The sequence below is a fragment of the Lissotriton vulgaris genome, chromosome 4_1 (assembly GCF_964263255.1).
Source record: "Lissotriton vulgaris chromosome 4_1, aLisVul1.2, whole genome shotgun sequence".
In the NCBI taxonomy this organism is placed as follows: Eukaryota; Metazoa; Chordata; class Amphibia; order Caudata; family Salamandridae; genus Lissotriton; species Lissotriton vulgaris.
In genome coordinates, this window is record NC_141691.1 from 661,386,178 (window position 1) to 661,403,822 (window position 17,645).

The following is a 17,645-nucleotide window of genomic DNA, read 5'->3' on the forward strand; positions in this document are numbered from 1 at the left end:
CCCGTTAAACCATCTATTTCAGCCATACTCACATGCTTTACTCACTAGTCCAACACACTCGTCAACAACCTTTATGCCCTCCACTTTCAATAGCCTCCAGCCTCCACTGTTCTATGCTGATTTTATTATACCATTGTCCACCCTATAGCATATAGCGTACTTAGAACTCTGTATACCAAGATGATATTGTTTAATTGTGTGCTTCTTTGTATGGTAATAACAGTAACCGAGAACACCTTACCGCCACCCATGCAAGCCATCCCAACGTGCAAGTTCCACAAAACGTAACCTATTGCCCTAGTCCTTCGGTCTTTGAAACCTGAACTAACAGAAAACATTTCATTGCCAATTGTAGGGGGGAGCTCAAACAGCCGGCCTACCACCACCAACCAAATATTAAGGCAGAGGTCTCCACCTGGAAAGGATATCTGGGTTCGAATGCATCATAGTAAGCTGTAAAATAGTAGGTGTTGCCAGATATGTATGTGGGAGGCAGGAAGCTGCTCACATCTAATAGCCCTGGACGGTTGAGACTCGCCAAGGGTAGAATAGTGCGGTAAATCCGACAGCCAGATGACTTAGGGCCCGATGTAGGAGCCTTAATACCGGTCGGAAACGGCCGATTTCGGCCGTTTCCGACCGGTAAATGGCCATTTGGTATGTAGGTGCCCGTTTCCGAGTGCATATGTAGGTAACTGCACATTTACCGAATCGGTAAAATTACCTAATCGGTAAAATACCGATTCGGTAATTCTACCGATTCGGTAAATTCCTAATGTAGGTGGGACTCTTCTGAGTCCCACAGGTGTTACCGAATCGGTATTTTACCATGAAATACAACTTCATGGCAAAATACCAATTCCGGTGTGCATGCACATGTGTGCATGCACACCTATGCCATGTGGCAGGCAGACCTGCCCCTAGGGCATGTATGCCTGCCACATGGCACCCAAGCCTGTATTGGGGGTGCGTGACACCCCTTGCACCCTTGCAGAAATCGATAATTACCGAATCGGTAAATACCAATTCGGTAATGCACTTTGATTCCTATGGGCTTCAAGGCCCATAGGAATCAATGGGGGATACCGATTCGGTATTTACAGAATCGGTAAATACCGAATCTTACAGATGCGGTATTTACCGATTCTGAAATACCCACATCTCCTCCCCTCCAATTTACCACTTCTCAAATACCGAATCGGTATGATTCGGTATTTAAGAAGTGGTAAATTGGAGTTTACCTACATCGGGCCCATAGATTGAAAACATTGTGGGCCCGATGTAGGTAAATCTACATTTACCACTTCATAAATACCGAATCATACCGAATCGGTATTTATGAAGTGGTAAATTAGAGGGGGGGAGATGTAGGTATTTCAGATTCGGTAAATACCGAATCTGTAAGATTCGGTATTTACCGATTCTGTAAATACCGATTCGGTATCCCCCATTGCTTCCTATGGGCCTTGAAACCCATAGGAATCAATGGGCATTACCGAATCGGTTAATTACCGATTTGTGCAAGGGTGCAGGAGGTGTCACTTTGACACCCTCCAGCACCCCAAAAAAAGGCATGTGAGCCATGTGGCACACAGACATGCCCTAAGGGCATGTCCGTCTGTCACATGGCATAGGTGTGCATGCACACATGTGCATGCACACCTGGATTCGGTATTTTAACACCTAATTGGATTGGGTGTTAAAATACCGAATCTGAAGGGCCTGTGGGACTGAAAGTAGTCCCACCTACATCCCAAATTTAAAAAATCGGTAAAATTACCGATTCGGTATTTTTGCGATTCGGTAATTTTACCGAATCGGTAAAATACCGAATCGGACAAAAAAAGGTCCCCTACATCTCAGTAGGCCAAATACCGGTCGGAAACGGCCGAAATCGGCCGTTTCCGACCGGTATTTGGTACCTACATCGGGCCCTGTGTGTCAAAGGTAAGTAATCAATATGTAAGCTTTGTTGCAGTGACCTAAAGTATGATTTTGCTACACTTTCCCCAACTTTTTGTCAACGACTTATTCAATACAGAGAACAACTTGCTATAATCTCCTTTCTCTCCCTCATTGCTTTTCTCCCCCAACTGCGGTGCTTTTTTATCTTGAAGAGAGAAGAGCAACGGTGATGAGAACAGTCACGGTAAAGTCATTTCGCCTTATCCAGTCTTGTTGGCTCAAAGAGGATGTACATAAATGTAATAGACATTGGCTAATATTCTCGTCCTCCAATGGATGCGCTTCACCTGTTAACTGTGATTCTGATAAGAGTTGTTTCCTCTTAAAGTGTTTACCCACAAAGTCCTTAATTGATTTGGATACTGATGCTCCCCTTTGTCACATTGCTGGGGGTTTTTGGATCTGGATTTCTTTTTTGTTTCTTTCTGTATTGCCCTTCTCCCTTCTTGTTAAGGGTTCCCCATGCCAATTGAAGTATCTGTATCCACCTGTGGCCACCCATTCTGCCCTTTTAGTGGTTGGCCTCTTCCTCGTGCCATCCTTTAGAAAAGGTGCTGTAATTCCAGTGTGTAACCCTAGGTGCCTTTGAGATTCCGTGACTGCCTGCTGTGCTGCCACCGTTGCCACAAGATTGCTGTTTTTATTGTGGATTTGGCTTTCCTTCTTTTATACTGTGAGTGTTGACCGCTTCTGCGTCTTTGCTTGTCGCCTAGCGCCAGAGACTGCTCCAAGCTGGGCCCCCAAGTGTCACTTTATTTCCTGCTGGGCTCCCGAGTTCCCTGTCGCGCGCCAAGCTCCTCGTGGCTCCCCGTGGGGCCTGGCACAGTTGCACTCAAGCCCCGCTGCAGGCCAGGAGTGTGCTGATTTCCTTTAGACCAAGAGGGCCAAAAGTCTGCATAGACCATCTTTCTTCCGCTACTGGGGCCGCGTTCTTTAGCCCTTCCCTCCTATCAACAGCTCCGGCTCTAGCTCCGAGTTCAGGTTTGAGCATGGCGATCGGAATTTCAGGGTTCTGCGCGTACGCACGCGCAGCGCAGCACACGTCACTCAATAGGCAGCAAAGGTAATTTTTTTAAATGGTTTTATGGTTTCTAACCCGAAATTAACTTACTGTTATATTGAGTTCTTTCAAATCAAGGTATTATCTGATCTTTACATTGTCATTCTTAGCAAACACCACCTAATGTAAAGATGATTTAATAGCTCCTGACATCCTCATGTGACACCACATAGTGTTTCAGACATATCCTGTGCACAATCCCAGTCAAATACATCTTACAGGAAGTAAAAACGTCCTGAAATTCTACTACATCTAAGCCCCGCAAACGTTTACTATTAGAACCATCACACAATAATTGGGATGGAAAAAGATCTGAAGATCTCTGTTCTGTGTTCCTCCCAGCCTAAAATTCATGCACCATGTTTGGCTACATATTACTAATCATAAACACGGCTAACTACATATTCTAAAACAACCGGTGCAATAAACGAGATCAATGTAATGCTTCACATGCCTCTAAGCGAAATGTATTAAAAAAACAATCACAAACCTGCAAATGTGCGTAGGACTTTCATCGAAATAGTGAATGTTGTTTGTGAACAGCAATATTCAAAATAATATTAAAGCTAAGAAATTAATTTGATAACCTTCCCAAACGACTTCATTAAAAAAGAAAACGCTGTAACGATTAAAATGTCAAAATGTAGCGAATTTGACGAGGGAAGGAATTACATACAAATGCGAATGATTTTTTCATTCAAAATCATTTCTGATGTAAAAATCTTTTCACATCATAGTACTTACTGTATTTTTCAGAGATACCCACTAAGGGCATGAGTTCATTTTTATCAATAAAATAAAGCAATGCCACTCCTGCTGAGAAAGAATTGTTAACGTGAAAATATTGATCTATAAAACGCAGTTTATTTATGTGTAAAAATGTTATAGATCAGGAAATAGCTTTGAAAACAAACTTCAGTTTTCGTCCTCCAATTGTCCCCAAATCTTGATAGGGCGTCTTACTGGTACCAGGCCACGATTTCCTCTTGGTAAAAGGTGTTTCATTACCAAATTTGTTTCTCCTAATAAAATTTTACTTGAACTTAAAAAAAAAAAGGTGTTTCATTGTCTTTTGGGGGTAATATGTTTTATACTCTAGGGCTACAGCCACAAGTTCAGTTTTCCTCCTTATGCTGAATTTGCTCAGGCCTATTCAATGGACTCTGTTCTTGGGGCATTCTCTTCCCGTGTTCAAGGAGAGTAGACCAGTAACAGTGCCTCTCCTGTGTATGTCTAGGGTCCCACCCTTCCTGTTTGAATTATTTTTATTCCCTTTTTCAAAAGCAGTCAGCTGTATTACTGGCTTAGAAAGTCAGAGTTTAAACATATGTATAGTAAGTACATCAAATGTTACTGATCAGATCTTTAATCTCCAGCATTTAGTGCTATTAGAGGAGAATTATACTCCACTTAAGCCACAGACTATACAACCGGAGCACACTATGAGAGACATGGTCCTTAGCATACATAATTAAGCTTAAGAGAAGTCACAGTATAAAGACTTCATAACTACTAGGTATCATATAATTGAGCTTAAAGTTCAATAAGACATCATTTCCATCTGTCTTCGAAAAGCTGGTTTTGATCATTGAGGTATCAAATCGTAATTTAGTACAGTTGCATTGTATCTGACTATTCCAATAGTGCTGTCAGGCTTAAGTTTCTAGTTCCTCTGGATACATAACTTAAGTTGCCACTGTAACTACTAGGTATCATATAATTGAGCTTGAAGTTCAATAAGACATCATTTCCATCTGTCTTCGAAAAGCTGGTTTTGATCATTGAGGTATCAAATCGTAATTTAATACAGTTGCATTGTATCTGACTATTCCAATAGTGCTGTCAGGCTTAAGTTTCTAGTTCCTCTGGATACATAACTTAAGTTGCCACTGAAAGGGCCAAGTCAAGTCATCACTTTTTGTGTTCATCTCTAATATGTCTTGCATATAAAGGCTTCCGACCATGCACTCTAAATAGGGTGATTAGGGTGAATGGTCAGATGACTTAATTTCGACAGCACCTGTTGGGCTGCCAGAGGATCTTTAAAACAGGCAGAGTAGATTTTTGTATGTAAGCATAAAATGTGCAGTCCGTCTGACTCGAAATCGAGCTTAAGGGCCAGGAACATGGCAGACAGAATGGTCCGCTGCTTTTGCAATGAAATACCTGTCCACTAAACTCTAAATGAGTTCCAGAGGCCCACTTAATGCAAATCATTACTTACCCTACTCCTCTTGGAAACAGTCCATCCTGAGCTTTGGTCACCTCACATACTCACCCTGCGGCCCACTGCTTTTTGAGATGAAAAATTTGAGATTCATCCCCCGCACCCCCCAAGAATCTCATTGACTAAGCTATGCCCCTGCTGCCTGGTTTCGTGTTCCACCTCATGCCTCTTCAATACACTTCATGTTTCTTTATCTCTTTCTTGCAAGTTCTATTCTGTCCTTGCTGTCTCCCTTTTTCCTTGCTTTTCCATCTTGTTCTTTCTCCTTCATTCTCCCTTTTCTGCCTTTCTTGCTCGACCTCTCGGGCAAATTCCGCCAATGGAAAGTAAATTTCGGTCCTAAAAAATAGATGCTGTGGCCTACTACATGCACAATTTAGGCATTAATCAGCTAACTTTTCTGGGGTTCATTTCTTTTTCATGTGCTAATGATAGAGTGCCATGTTATTTTGAAATTTGTAGGGGTGCATCATAATCAGCGATAGTCAGCACCCGCATATTTAGAGGAATGTATGAACGTGTGATCATTAGATACTGTAGTACCAAAGCATCATATATTAGTATGAATGGAAATGTAACCATGTCATTTATGAAGAGCAATGTAGTGTGTAATTGAAAATGTATTTTAAATTATGCTTAGTGAATTAGTATGCGTATAAAGTGAGGCATTAGAAGTAAACGTGCACCATATTAAAGTTTGCACGTGTAGTTTGCTTATTGATGCGTTTAAAGTAACAAAATTAATGCTTATAATGTGCCTTAGGAAGTGTATGCTTAACGTGTAAAAGCCTAAATGATTTTCGATGCTTCACTATGAAAGGCCTTTTAGTGATTTCTTATGTTAACTGAATCTTGCAGGCCTGAAATTTATTTTTACCTTCGAAAGGCTCCTGGTCGAATGTATTCAGTGAATTTTGTGTACGTGCAAGGTTGCTTCGCTCACATGCTTTCTGTTGCAGGTGTAAGGACACACGTCTCGTTAGGTAGAATAACTCTTTGTTTTAGGAATTAGGATGGTAGGAGAAGGTGCCATGGGAGTGTACAGGAATGCAGATATGATACTTTCAGCGGAGAAGGTGCCTGGGACCTAAGGACACCTCAACGGTTTTCGGATGGAGTCAGAGTTTCGATGGATAATACTAGAAGAGGACCTGTCCGAAGGGGCGTGCAAAGGGCGTGTTTTACTGTTTTGTGATTTTGTATTAGCAGATGGATTGAGAGAGGAGTCGAGGATTAGAGGGGAAGTTAGAAGGAGCATCTTAGAACGAGCTCTGTAGCTTTGGCTACTTACCTATGCAAAGTGAGTGTACTTCTGAGGAAGTCTTCACTACTGACACCTTTTCTATCTTGCCTGGGGATGATGCTAAGTAGGGATGTCACTTCAGCGACAGTGTAGGGACAGATTAATTGCTTTTCTTTCCTAGGTCAATGAATACTAAGATAGAGTTTGGAGCGATTATCGCTTGCCTAATGCTTCTGGAACTCACTATTCTCCTCATTCTGAGTCGGATGAGACTCTTGCGTAGGATTATGTTTGTATTAGGGCCCATTTATTTTCTTAACCTCATGCTGAGGTGCTTGTATGTCTAGTTATTTTTGGCTTTGTAATAAATCCTCAAAAACTTAATTGTAGTCAGTGGTCCTTTGAATTTAAATTGATTGGTCAGTTGAAAATGTAATTTGGAAATGGTTTCTCCCCTTTACACTTCTTAGCAGATAAAAAGATCTGGCAAATTGTGGATTCTTATGATTGATAAAACGAGACAAAAGATAAGCTAAGATTCCCGAGTTGTCACTAATCTCTATGTGTAATCCCTCAAAGAACATGTCTGTCTCATTAGTCCCCATGACGCCTCTGCAACTTCCCAGGATTCATGAATCCTGCTTTCTTCTATTTATGTTTTTCAATTTTCCGAATGTGAAGATTAGGGTGGAGGCAATAGCCAATGTGATAATTTTACAGCCTAGATGCTAACTCCTGTCCAAAAAGGCAATATTTCAAGGGGATCCAACAAACAAGAGCCCTAAGACATTCACATTTATAATAATAATCCACATTTGTAAAGCGCAAACCATCACCTATTGGGGTCTCTAGGCGCTGGGGGCCGTCGGGAAGATTAAGCAAGCTATTGCCCAGAGTTACATGGTGCTGGCCTAATCTGCCGCCGACCCCGGGGATCAAACCGTGATCCCCAGATTCCGGAGTCAGTCACCCTGGCCGCAGTGCCACACCTCTCCAACTGCCATCCATGGCATCTATAATTTAAAGGAATATGATGAAAATACTTTTGAACTAACAAGCTCAGCTCTGTCTCATTGGAAGGTAACCTATCGGGACAAGTCACCTGCTGCCAAAGAAGCCACTATTCCTAAAATCTAGATGTTGCGCCAAGAGTTGTTTTTATGTGCTGTGCTGCAATGATAACTGGACCTGTCACCGTTTTTCAACACCACGTTCTGTGAATCTAAGAATTTCGCTCATGTACTCAACAAAAAAATAACTCTGAACTCCCCCATCCTTACTTTTAATTAATGATGATTTCACCCACGGAATTGGTGGAATTTGGTGAACCTGCATTACTCTTGCATTGAAAATACTGGCCAAATTCTGCTAATCGCTGTGTTGTGGAATTTTTGCGCATGAGGCTTCAGAAATGCGAGTGAGATTTGGTGTCCCCAAGTGCGATTTTCTAACTCGGCTGATCGTGAGAAGTTGCGAGCAGTCACATTCAGAGGGCTGCTTCTTGAGTAGATTTGCTACTGCTCTAGTAGATTTTCTACTCAAGTGACAACAATATCAACTGTAATAGCTGTGTGTTCTTGCACACCGTATAGTGCCGTCATCTCTGCTTTTTCATCGCTGCTCACAGTACTGTTGCTAAATTTCAGTGTGAGCAATGCAACATGCATTTTTTACTCCCATTGGTACGACTTCACAGAATCTTGCGGAGATTTTATGAAACTCTGTGGAATGCTGCAGAAGAAAACTCCGGGAGTTCCGCCCATCCCCCTTTTAATCACAACAGGCTCTCCTCAGTGTTCTGATTTACAGGGGTGGCGAACTGTTAGAAATTGGGTTACTCGTTGGGGGTGTGGGTGAAACCGTACTCAAGCAGCAACCACAATTCTTGTCATGGTGAGACACAAGCGAACCCAAAATTAACATGTGCTCAACTCTCTGGTAACTTGGCACAAAGTGTCACACCAAACACCAATAGAGTAAAATTCAATAAATTATTTGAGGACAAAACTCCTATCAGTAGAACCAAACATTATACATTTCAAAGATTTAAGATAAGTATAGCACCTAAAGGCACTAATCGCCACTCACTGTTATCTGGTAGGGCAAGACTAGGTGAACGCCACAAGTTCAGGCAGAACACAATGGTGCATGGGCTGGATACAAGGACCAGGTTAGCCCTGCTGAAATATTACATTCAAAAGTCCATCATGAAGACTTTTGTTTGCGGTGGAGGCAGCCGCAAGGAGCAGGGAGATGGTTGTGGGAAGATCCGGTTTGGGGTCGCAGCTGGTCATTGTGGAATATTCATGTTGGCTGGAGATTCGTGTTAGGATGTCACATGTGCTGTCGATGCTGTAGCGCGTAGTGCAGATCTCACATTGCCAGGCATAGATGGCAGTCGCTGTGGCACGAAGGTTCACTGGAGCTTTGCATTGGCAGGCGGATCAACAGGCCTGTTTGCAGTTGAGAAGGGTCCAAACTTCGGTTTTACTACTTTTTTAGGGGAGAGAGCTCAACTGATGCTACACCAAGGATCCAAGACCTGAGGGGCACCTCTTGGGGGTCAGGAGCTCGGTTCATCAGAGGCCAGCAGGGTTCAGGCAGCTCCAGTTGCAGGTCCAGGCAGCAGGTCAGCTGGGCTTATGCAGGCTGACCTCAGGAGCTTGTTATGTCCCTGTAGATCAGAACAGAAGGTCAGTGAGCTGAAACTTAGAGTCACTTTAGTTTGAGATGAAGGGTGCCGGTCCAGTCTTCCTTCTCAGCAAGCAGTACAGCAGGCAGCATGGAAGCAGAGTAACAGGGTAGCAGGGTAGCAGTCTTCAGGCAGCAGAACAACACAGCACTCCTTCTTCCACAGGTGTACTGAAACGTTGGGTCTAATATTTAAAATTGCTGTGTTGTGCTAGCATTGAAGTTTCTACCACCAAAGGTGTTTGGAATTTCGTGCCTCCCTGCCCTGTGCCTAGCTTGTCTGTGAACGCAAAGGACTAGTGTTAAACCCCTTGTGAGTGTGCTCAGGCAAAGCCTTTGCGATGTCCAATAGTGGTAGGTGACACAACCGCCCCCCCATCAAGTCCGAGATGGCTCATCCTGTCAAGACCTATTTCCCCTTTGCCTCACTGCCTGGGAGCGATACACAAAGATCAAACCAGCTACACCTAGACATATGGCCCAGGAGTCAGGTTGGGGGCACCAAATGGTTGGGACATGTAAATGAATACTTTCTAAAAGTGCCATTTTCAGAATTTTTAAGAAAAATCCAACTTTACCATTAAAGACGGTATTAAATTAAAATTCTTTGGACACCACACTCGACATTCCGACCTGCTCCCAATTGAAAGTTATCACTTACTATATATAATATTGTAACCCAGTGTTATCTTATAGAAGAGGTAGGTCTCACAGTAGTGAAAAACAAATTTAGGACATTTTAAATACACAGCACCCTACCCTCTAGGCTGGATAGGGCCTATCCTACGGGTGACTTATGTGTATTAAAAGGAAGATATAGGCCTGGCAAATGGTTTTGTTAGCCAGGTCGAAATGGCGGTTTAAAACTGCACACACAGGCTGCAATGGCAGGCCTGAGATATGTTTACAGGGCCACGTGGGTGGGAGGCACAATCAGTGTTACAGGCCCACTAGTAGCATTTAATTTACAGGTTCTGGGTACAGGTAGTACCACTTTACTAGGGACATACGAGTAAATTTAATGTGCCAATTCTTCCATGTTTAGGGGAGAGAGGACTTTACCACTTGATAGCAGTGATAAAGTGCACCGAGTCCAACTAGCCACAAAGGGGTCCAGGAAACAGGAGGGTTAAGGGAAAAAAGTATGGGGATGACTCTGCAGAAATGGCCAAGTCACACAGAAACTCTCTGACTACTTGCTTTGGAATTATATCACTATATCCCAATGTAACAATATGCAGGCTGTTGGTCATATCTGCCCCATTATTTGAATTGGGTGTTAGTACATAGATAGTCTATTTTCTAGGTGCAGAAAGCTAGTTGTTGTTGCACCACACTATAGAAAATGATGGGTTGATGTTTAATATTCATAATAAACATTCATAAATGCGCAGATTCATTACTCTTGCCCAGGTAGCAGGTTCAAATGAGGTGAAAAGCCTGCTGCTGGTAAATGGCTGTAGCTGTCTCTCCTGTGAGATGTTCATTCCTTTCAGACATGGGGACAAAGGTGCCTAGGTGTGGACAGGATGGGTCATCTTGGCAGGATGGCTGAATGAGGAGCTGTACACTGCACTGATTACATTTCAAAGGGTCATGCCTGCAGCACATACAAAGAAACGTCACACTAGGTCTACCCTTGCTTTTGTCTCCGTAGACATTTAGAAGCCAAACCAAGGAGGGACAGGGGAACTGGTAAGAATCGGTTTAGGATGGGCTAGGGGTTGCCGGCCACACAAAGCCTGGCACTAGGGACGAAAGGTGAGACTCTCAGACCCCAAACCCGAATACTCCTGAACCAGTGGAAGATTCAGAAGGACTTCCTTGCTGCTTGAAAGGCTGCCTTGATGCCTGAAGAAGTAAGAATGGACCTTCTTGCCCTGATCCCAGGCTACCTAGAATAACTCCAAGAGTCTGTTGGTTGACCTCCTGTGTAAGCTACAGGGACACCATAAACTTCCAGTGTCCTTCCTGCAACTGCCCAGCGGACCAGCTGTAACTGGACCTGCCTGGACCTGCTTGAGCCTTGCAGCTAGCCTCTGCCTCAGTGAGTCGTGCTCCTCAAGAGGTAACTCCCAGTTCCTGGACCTTTGGTTGGTATCGGTGAGAGCTCATCCACAAGAAAAAGGTGAAAATCTTGAAGTTTGGGCTCCTCACGACCGAGAACAAGCCTGATTGAACCGTGACTCTGCAGCCCACAACAGCTGCCAATGTGAAGTACCAGCAAAACCTGTTCTTCATGCAGACAGCGATCATCCGCAATACCCAGCAAGACGAGACCTGCACTTCGTGCTGACAGCAACTATCCATGACGATCCAACACCACGAAACTCCAGCGACAACTGGATCTTTGTACTCTACTGAGGATAGGCCATGATGCTCGAACTGCTGTTGATGCTGATAGCCTTTTCCTCAAGGCCTCTTCCAACAACTTGGTGCTGGGCTTGAGAAGGTAAATCTTCAGCCGGACTAACCTGGTCCCTGTATCCGACATGTGCTCCATCGTGGCTGGCGTTAACTTGTGACTTTCCCCCGGTCTAGTGCCAACAGATAACTGGGAGTGGTGCTTTCTGCATCATGGTGCTATTTACAGCGGTTCTGTGATAATAACTTGGGTAGGCAGGATGCCGAGTTACTGGAGGCCCCTATATTTATGGAAGAGTTGGAAAGAGCCATAAATGACTTAGCATCAGGAAAGGCTGCCGGGCCGGATAAACTCCCACTTGAGATTTACAAAACCTTTTTTGGAATCTTGAAGAACGATATAGTGGCTATGTTTAGACTAGAAGGGGTAGCACCGACACTAGTTGTGTGGGTGTCTCCTGGGGCACTGATTTAGGTGCTGGCAACGTCCAGCAAAAGTTTATCAATAAAGTTTTCCTTTGAAGACGTTTTTTGTATGTATCCAAAGTATTTTATTCATACTTGTGTAAAGGTACAATGTCTGTTGAATTTTTCATAACTATTCAATTCTTCATTTGATAAATCACAACAATCCTTCCAATGCATTTCGGCACTAGGCCTTCATCAGGGAAGTCTGTAATGCAAAATATATATATATGACTCCTCTGTGTCACACAAATGCTAGTATATTCAACATAATCAAATATTCAAAACAGATACTCTTGATCAATTTTGTAACCACATTTGTAACAATGATACAAACCAATTTCTAAGAATGCTCCATGAATCATGATTCAATAATTCATGTAAATAAAAACTTACTACGGGATGCTCAAAATCGAGGTGTCAAAAGTTAAAAACTAAACTCAGTGTTTAGCGTGATGAATATCGTAATCAAAATAAGGCAAAAACTGATGGTGTGCATATACTAAACGTGCACTCTAGTTTATGATAACTAATTCTCACTGTGCTTGCTAGGAGAAAACGATGTTGGAGATGATACTTCATAGTTACTCAAAAGACGCCACAGTAAATAAACAAACTAAGTAACAGTGTATGGTGGCTCAGAAATATAGTTGCCCTAATACTAGTTACAATTCTTACCGTGTACCGCTTGGGACTGCTTCCAGAAACGAAGCTGCCGCCATTGTAAATCACGCGGAGAAGCCGGCGTGTGACGTATATAGTTAAAAGAGGGCGTGATTCTTACTATAACGCATATCGCGGGAAGGCTCGAAGTAAACACTGATCTTAAAGGGGCCTCGCTAAATAATCATACCTCGTAATATCCGAGCAGTTTCAGGTGAATATAGTGTGACGTGTAGCGTTGTAACGGCATGCGGTGTAACAGCCGCGTCGTAAAGCCTGTTCCCCGGGTTCATTATATTGGAGATCTATTTATCAATGGGGATCTGATGTCTTTTGATATGTTAACTGATCAATTTCATCTGTCTCGCTCTGATTTTTTCAAATATTTGCAAATCTGTGATTATTTGTTTAAAGCATGATGGAAAATCTTCATGCACAGCATTATAAGACTGTTTTTAATTTATATTACACCCCAGCTAAAATATCTAAATGGGGGGGATCTAATGATGGAAAGTGCTTTCGCTGTGGGTCAGATGATGCCGACTTGGTACATGTTTTTTATACTTGCAGGCATTTAAACATTCTGTTTGAACATATAGAGAAATTTTTAGCTGAGATTCTGGATGGGCCTATACGACTATCATCCACAACCCGGATGCCGATGGTAACGCCTGCACGGACCCGTGCAATCCGTTTATATCTCTAAGTTGGAGATCTACCCGTCTCTACTTTGACCCTCGAGGTGCCTGCGCTAACCACGCACGCCACTGACCCTCTTTTTTCGCACACCCTGCGTTTCACCCCTGATGAGTCACGGCCGCTTCACGCTGTGACGAAACACGTGACGGCTTCATTTGATTTTGTTTACAACTTGCTACTTGGATGTACTGAACATTCATTCCACGATTAAATTCTATATTGTTATCCTTTGTTTGAATCTTTTCGTTAACACTGCTCAATTGAAGTCTCCACCTGGAGACAACTCGAATTTTCGTGTGCACAGGACTTTGATGCGGTATCGGTAGAGGATCAACTGCTCCATAAAAATCGGTACTTGATTTTCTTAGCTATGGCTGTGGCTAGATTGTGTATTGCCTCAATGTGGTTGCAAAAGGATGCTACTTCTTTTGAATTATGGAGAGCTAGATTCCTATCAATGTTAAATATAGAGTACAGTTGATATGCTCTGAAAGAAATTAGGTTGCGAGATCTGGGGTCCAGTGGTTGTTTATATGGACGAATAATTTTTTATATCATGTATGTATTTGACTTTATGGACAATATGGTTTAATGTATTGTAATATGACTGCCTTTCATTTTTCTTTTCTATGTGCCTTGTGTGCGTTCATGGATTATTAATAAAAACATTTTTTTTTTAAATGGTGCTATTTTCACTAAAATCTTTCAAATTCAATACCTCTGAGTCTACTGACTGGATTCTGTTTGTTTTAGGGTCATTTTATTTATTAAAAGTATATCTATTTTTCTAAATTGGTTTGGGATTTTTCTTGTGTTGTATTTTCACTTTATTACCGTATGTGCTGCATAAATACTTTACACATTGCCTCTAAATTAGGCCTGACTGCATTTGTGCCAGGCGACCAGAGGGTTAAGGACAGGTTAATTTAGTTACTTTTGTGGTTCACCCTGACAAGAATTGTAGCTGTTGACTGCGTATGGTTTCACGCCCCTCAGACAATAACCCAATTTCTCACAGTTCTCAATATAACCTTTCTTTGTGTTTGTTATATTTTGGGGCATTTTGTGTTGCTGTGTTTTTTCAAATTTCTTCAACAACTGTTGTAACAAAGACCTACTTTTTGTTTTTTAACAGCTTTAACTTGCAGTAGTGTTCTTATATGTGCTCCTCCCCAAGCTGCCTGTTCTGCTTCCCACGTCTAATACGCACCATGCGCTCCCTACAATAGGGCAAAGTCACGCCTCCAAAATGACCTGATAAATACTCACATGAAAGTGCAAGATTAGTGCTGAGTGGCTGCCAGTGAAAATTAGCCTGGCTGCCCCCAAACTTCACTACATATAACACAGACAATCCAGGTATATTGTATTGCATGTTAATTACATTTATATAGCGTTTATTATCCCTGATGAGGGATTAAAGCGTTTTACACGCTACTACATAACCCAAGGTTAGTGGTTAATCCAGTGGTTACTGTGATTAGTTTTGTGCTCTCAAGAAAACCACTGCATGCACTTACACCAGTTTCTAGGCGGTAGATTAAGTTCATAGGAGTTTAGAGTGATCATTAGTGCGGGCAACGCACCTTACTACAATGATTGTTCAGATTAACAGGTATGTAGGAAGAGAGGTGCTATTGTTATTAGTCTTGAAACCGTATTTTAAACACCTCACAAACTCGGGATGGGCTGAACAGCATCAGCCCCAGCCCTTCTTGCACAGCTGGCCCCTTCCACGGCGGAGCAAGAAGATTCTTGCATTCTAGACACCTGGAGGCTTTCTCTTTCACCTATTTCTTCCACTTTTAATTCTCCCTTTGCAAGCCTGCGTCTCACACCCTCCTGCTCCTTCACACTTCTATGCACTGCACCCCCTGAGAAGGTTAGAGCACCTCTCTGGTCACTCATGCAGGGACATCTTAAGGATTTTGGGTTCTCTGGGACAAACATATGTAGGGGGCACAGATTTATGATCCAATTTCAGCTCTTTCAGGCCTTCTCTGGCCAGGTCACTGAGAGTACACAGGTACATTGGTCCAAATTCTAAATGTGTTTACATCTAATATTCAGGGATAGTGACTAGTGAAGTGTATTTTCAATATTGTAATACAGCAGCAGCTCACTAGTGCAATCATCCCTGTGACCCCTTCCATTTCTCCTATGTGAGGTCCTGTTTTCCTCTAAAAGAAACTTTTTATATGGATGTTGCATGAAACATAAGCCAACAAATCTCTGCAAAATGTTTGTAATAGACTTCCACGCATCAACCACATTGACAATAAATTTAAAAAAACAGTATTTAAATCAATTTGTGGAATAATTATTCAAGGTCATCAGGGTATGACTGTGCAGAACAGAGCTGGCTCTATCAGGGTCTCACGTTGCCCATGCATTAAAACGTCTCTGCACTGATGCACCGCACCAAAACACTTCACACGTGAGATTACAGCAAATACAACACAGCCAACCATGCACCCCCAACGACGTACAGTGCTGCCTGTCAGATAAAGCGCGTCAGAGCTCAATAACTGTCTGTAAAGAAGCACTATACAAAGGCTACTATGCAAAACTCTGTTATGCGGGGTACAGAGCAGAATTGTATGCAATACAGCTGACAACAGAATAGCTGATAAAATGTTTATCCGAATGCCGAATTGACACCATCTTCTTTAAAGAGGAAAGGTCTAAACCTGATAAAACTACCAAACTTGAAGTAAAAACATTCTCATAAATGCATGTTTCCAGTGGCATAGCTACGGTGACGTGGGTCCTAGTGCAAGAAAGAAAAATAGGCTTAATGACCGCTGTTTGATAGTTAAATATAGCAATAATCGGGGTTCAGTGGGCACCTCATGCCTCTGGACCCTGGTGTCACTGCACCTACTGCACCTCCGGCTACCACGTCCCTGTATATGTACACGTTTTTCTTATTTAATTTAGTTCCATCACCTCAATTTGTGAAATGAATACACGAATGCCCACAACTTTAAATCATCAGAAAGCAGTAGTTTCATTTCAGTTTGTAACCATGGATTTCAAGACTAAAGCTATTATTCAACAGAGTTTGCCCATTTGACTTGCGTTGCTAGCTCTAAAGGCATTAAGCGAATATATAATGTCTGGGTGGACCTTTATGGACACCTGTTTAGGGCTACAGTTGACACGCTCCTGACTGAACAATAATAAAAGTCACCAGGGAGGAGAATGTGTTCAAGGGACAAATCTGAGAGATGAAAACACTCTTAGATAATAACAGTTAAATCAGGATAACGTAAGTGCGGAAGGCGTACATTGGAATAAAACTATTCTGACAGCAAGTTATAATGACATTTCCAAATGTTTTCAAAAAGTGGCTTTCCTTCCAGTGTGGCTTTGGTCCCAAGGCCCATGCCAACAAGGCATCAAAGTAGCTCCAGGTCGTCGCTTCCATTGAGCAGCAGGTGCAGCGACACCGGGGTAGAGATATCAGAGGGGCCCTCTGAACACTGGCTATTACGGTATTTAACTTTCGGAGGCCCATTTCCTTCCTTGCACTAGAAACCACAAGACACTGGCTACGCCACTGAGTAGCAGAGCCTTCTGAAATACAGCCGGGTCGCACCTACCTCCTCCATACATCTGACACAGGTACGGGAACCGCCACACGTTGCCCAGCCCCACGGCGTAAGAGATGCAGGCGAAGAAGAACTGCAGTGGGCTGTCCCACCTGAGCCGGGACTTCTCCATGTCTGCTCTGCCCTTCACCTGAGCAGAGTTTGTACAAGAACCCCTGGGACACCGACTTCCCTTCTTCAAGTGTCTGTCCGCGGTCCTCTCAATCAGAAGGAGGCCCCAGACCCTACCAAGAACTTTAATCGCTAATCTCATTAACATGCGTTCCTGGGAATTCTAGTAAATAGATTATCGACAAATAAAAATCTGTAGAATGTGCGGTGGTTTTGGCAAATGAGGCATTTCCTGGAACACCCGGAAGGAAAATATGGGCTGCTGTCTCGCAAGGTTTCCTTACACCATGAAAGGGTACGGGACAGTTGTGAGCAGTGTAAAGTGCCTTCACACAGAATAAATTGAAGCAATCATGAATCCAGTTCCTCACTCACCCAGGGGCCGATTCACGGAACTAATTTAAGACAGAATCATAAACGTACTACTTTTGGTATTCTTGAAGGCATTTAATAGTCTTAAATTAGGATTTTGTCTTAAATTAGGATTTTATCTTAAATTAAATTTAAGACAAATTTAAGTTAAACTTAAGTTTAACTTAACAC

At 42.7% G+C, this 17,645-nt stretch overlaps 1 protein-coding gene across 2 annotated transcripts in view; it reads right to left on the bottom strand.

Moving 5' to 3' along the window:
* The window catches only part of SLC6A20 (solute carrier family 6 member 20), a 475,678-nt gene that overhangs the window by 407,341 nt on the left and 50,692 nt on the right, over positions 1-17,645 (bottom strand). The window contains exon 1 of one of the 2 annotated variants that reach the window (XM_086964921.1): positions 16,983-17,103. The exons of the other annotated variant lie outside the window; for it this stretch is intronic. Coding sequence (XP_086821047.1) covers positions 16,983-17,103 — 121 coding nt within the window. Of the gene's footprint in view, positions 1-16,982; positions 17,104-17,645 lie in introns of those variants that run through there. 2 annotated transcript variants of the gene reach the window in all.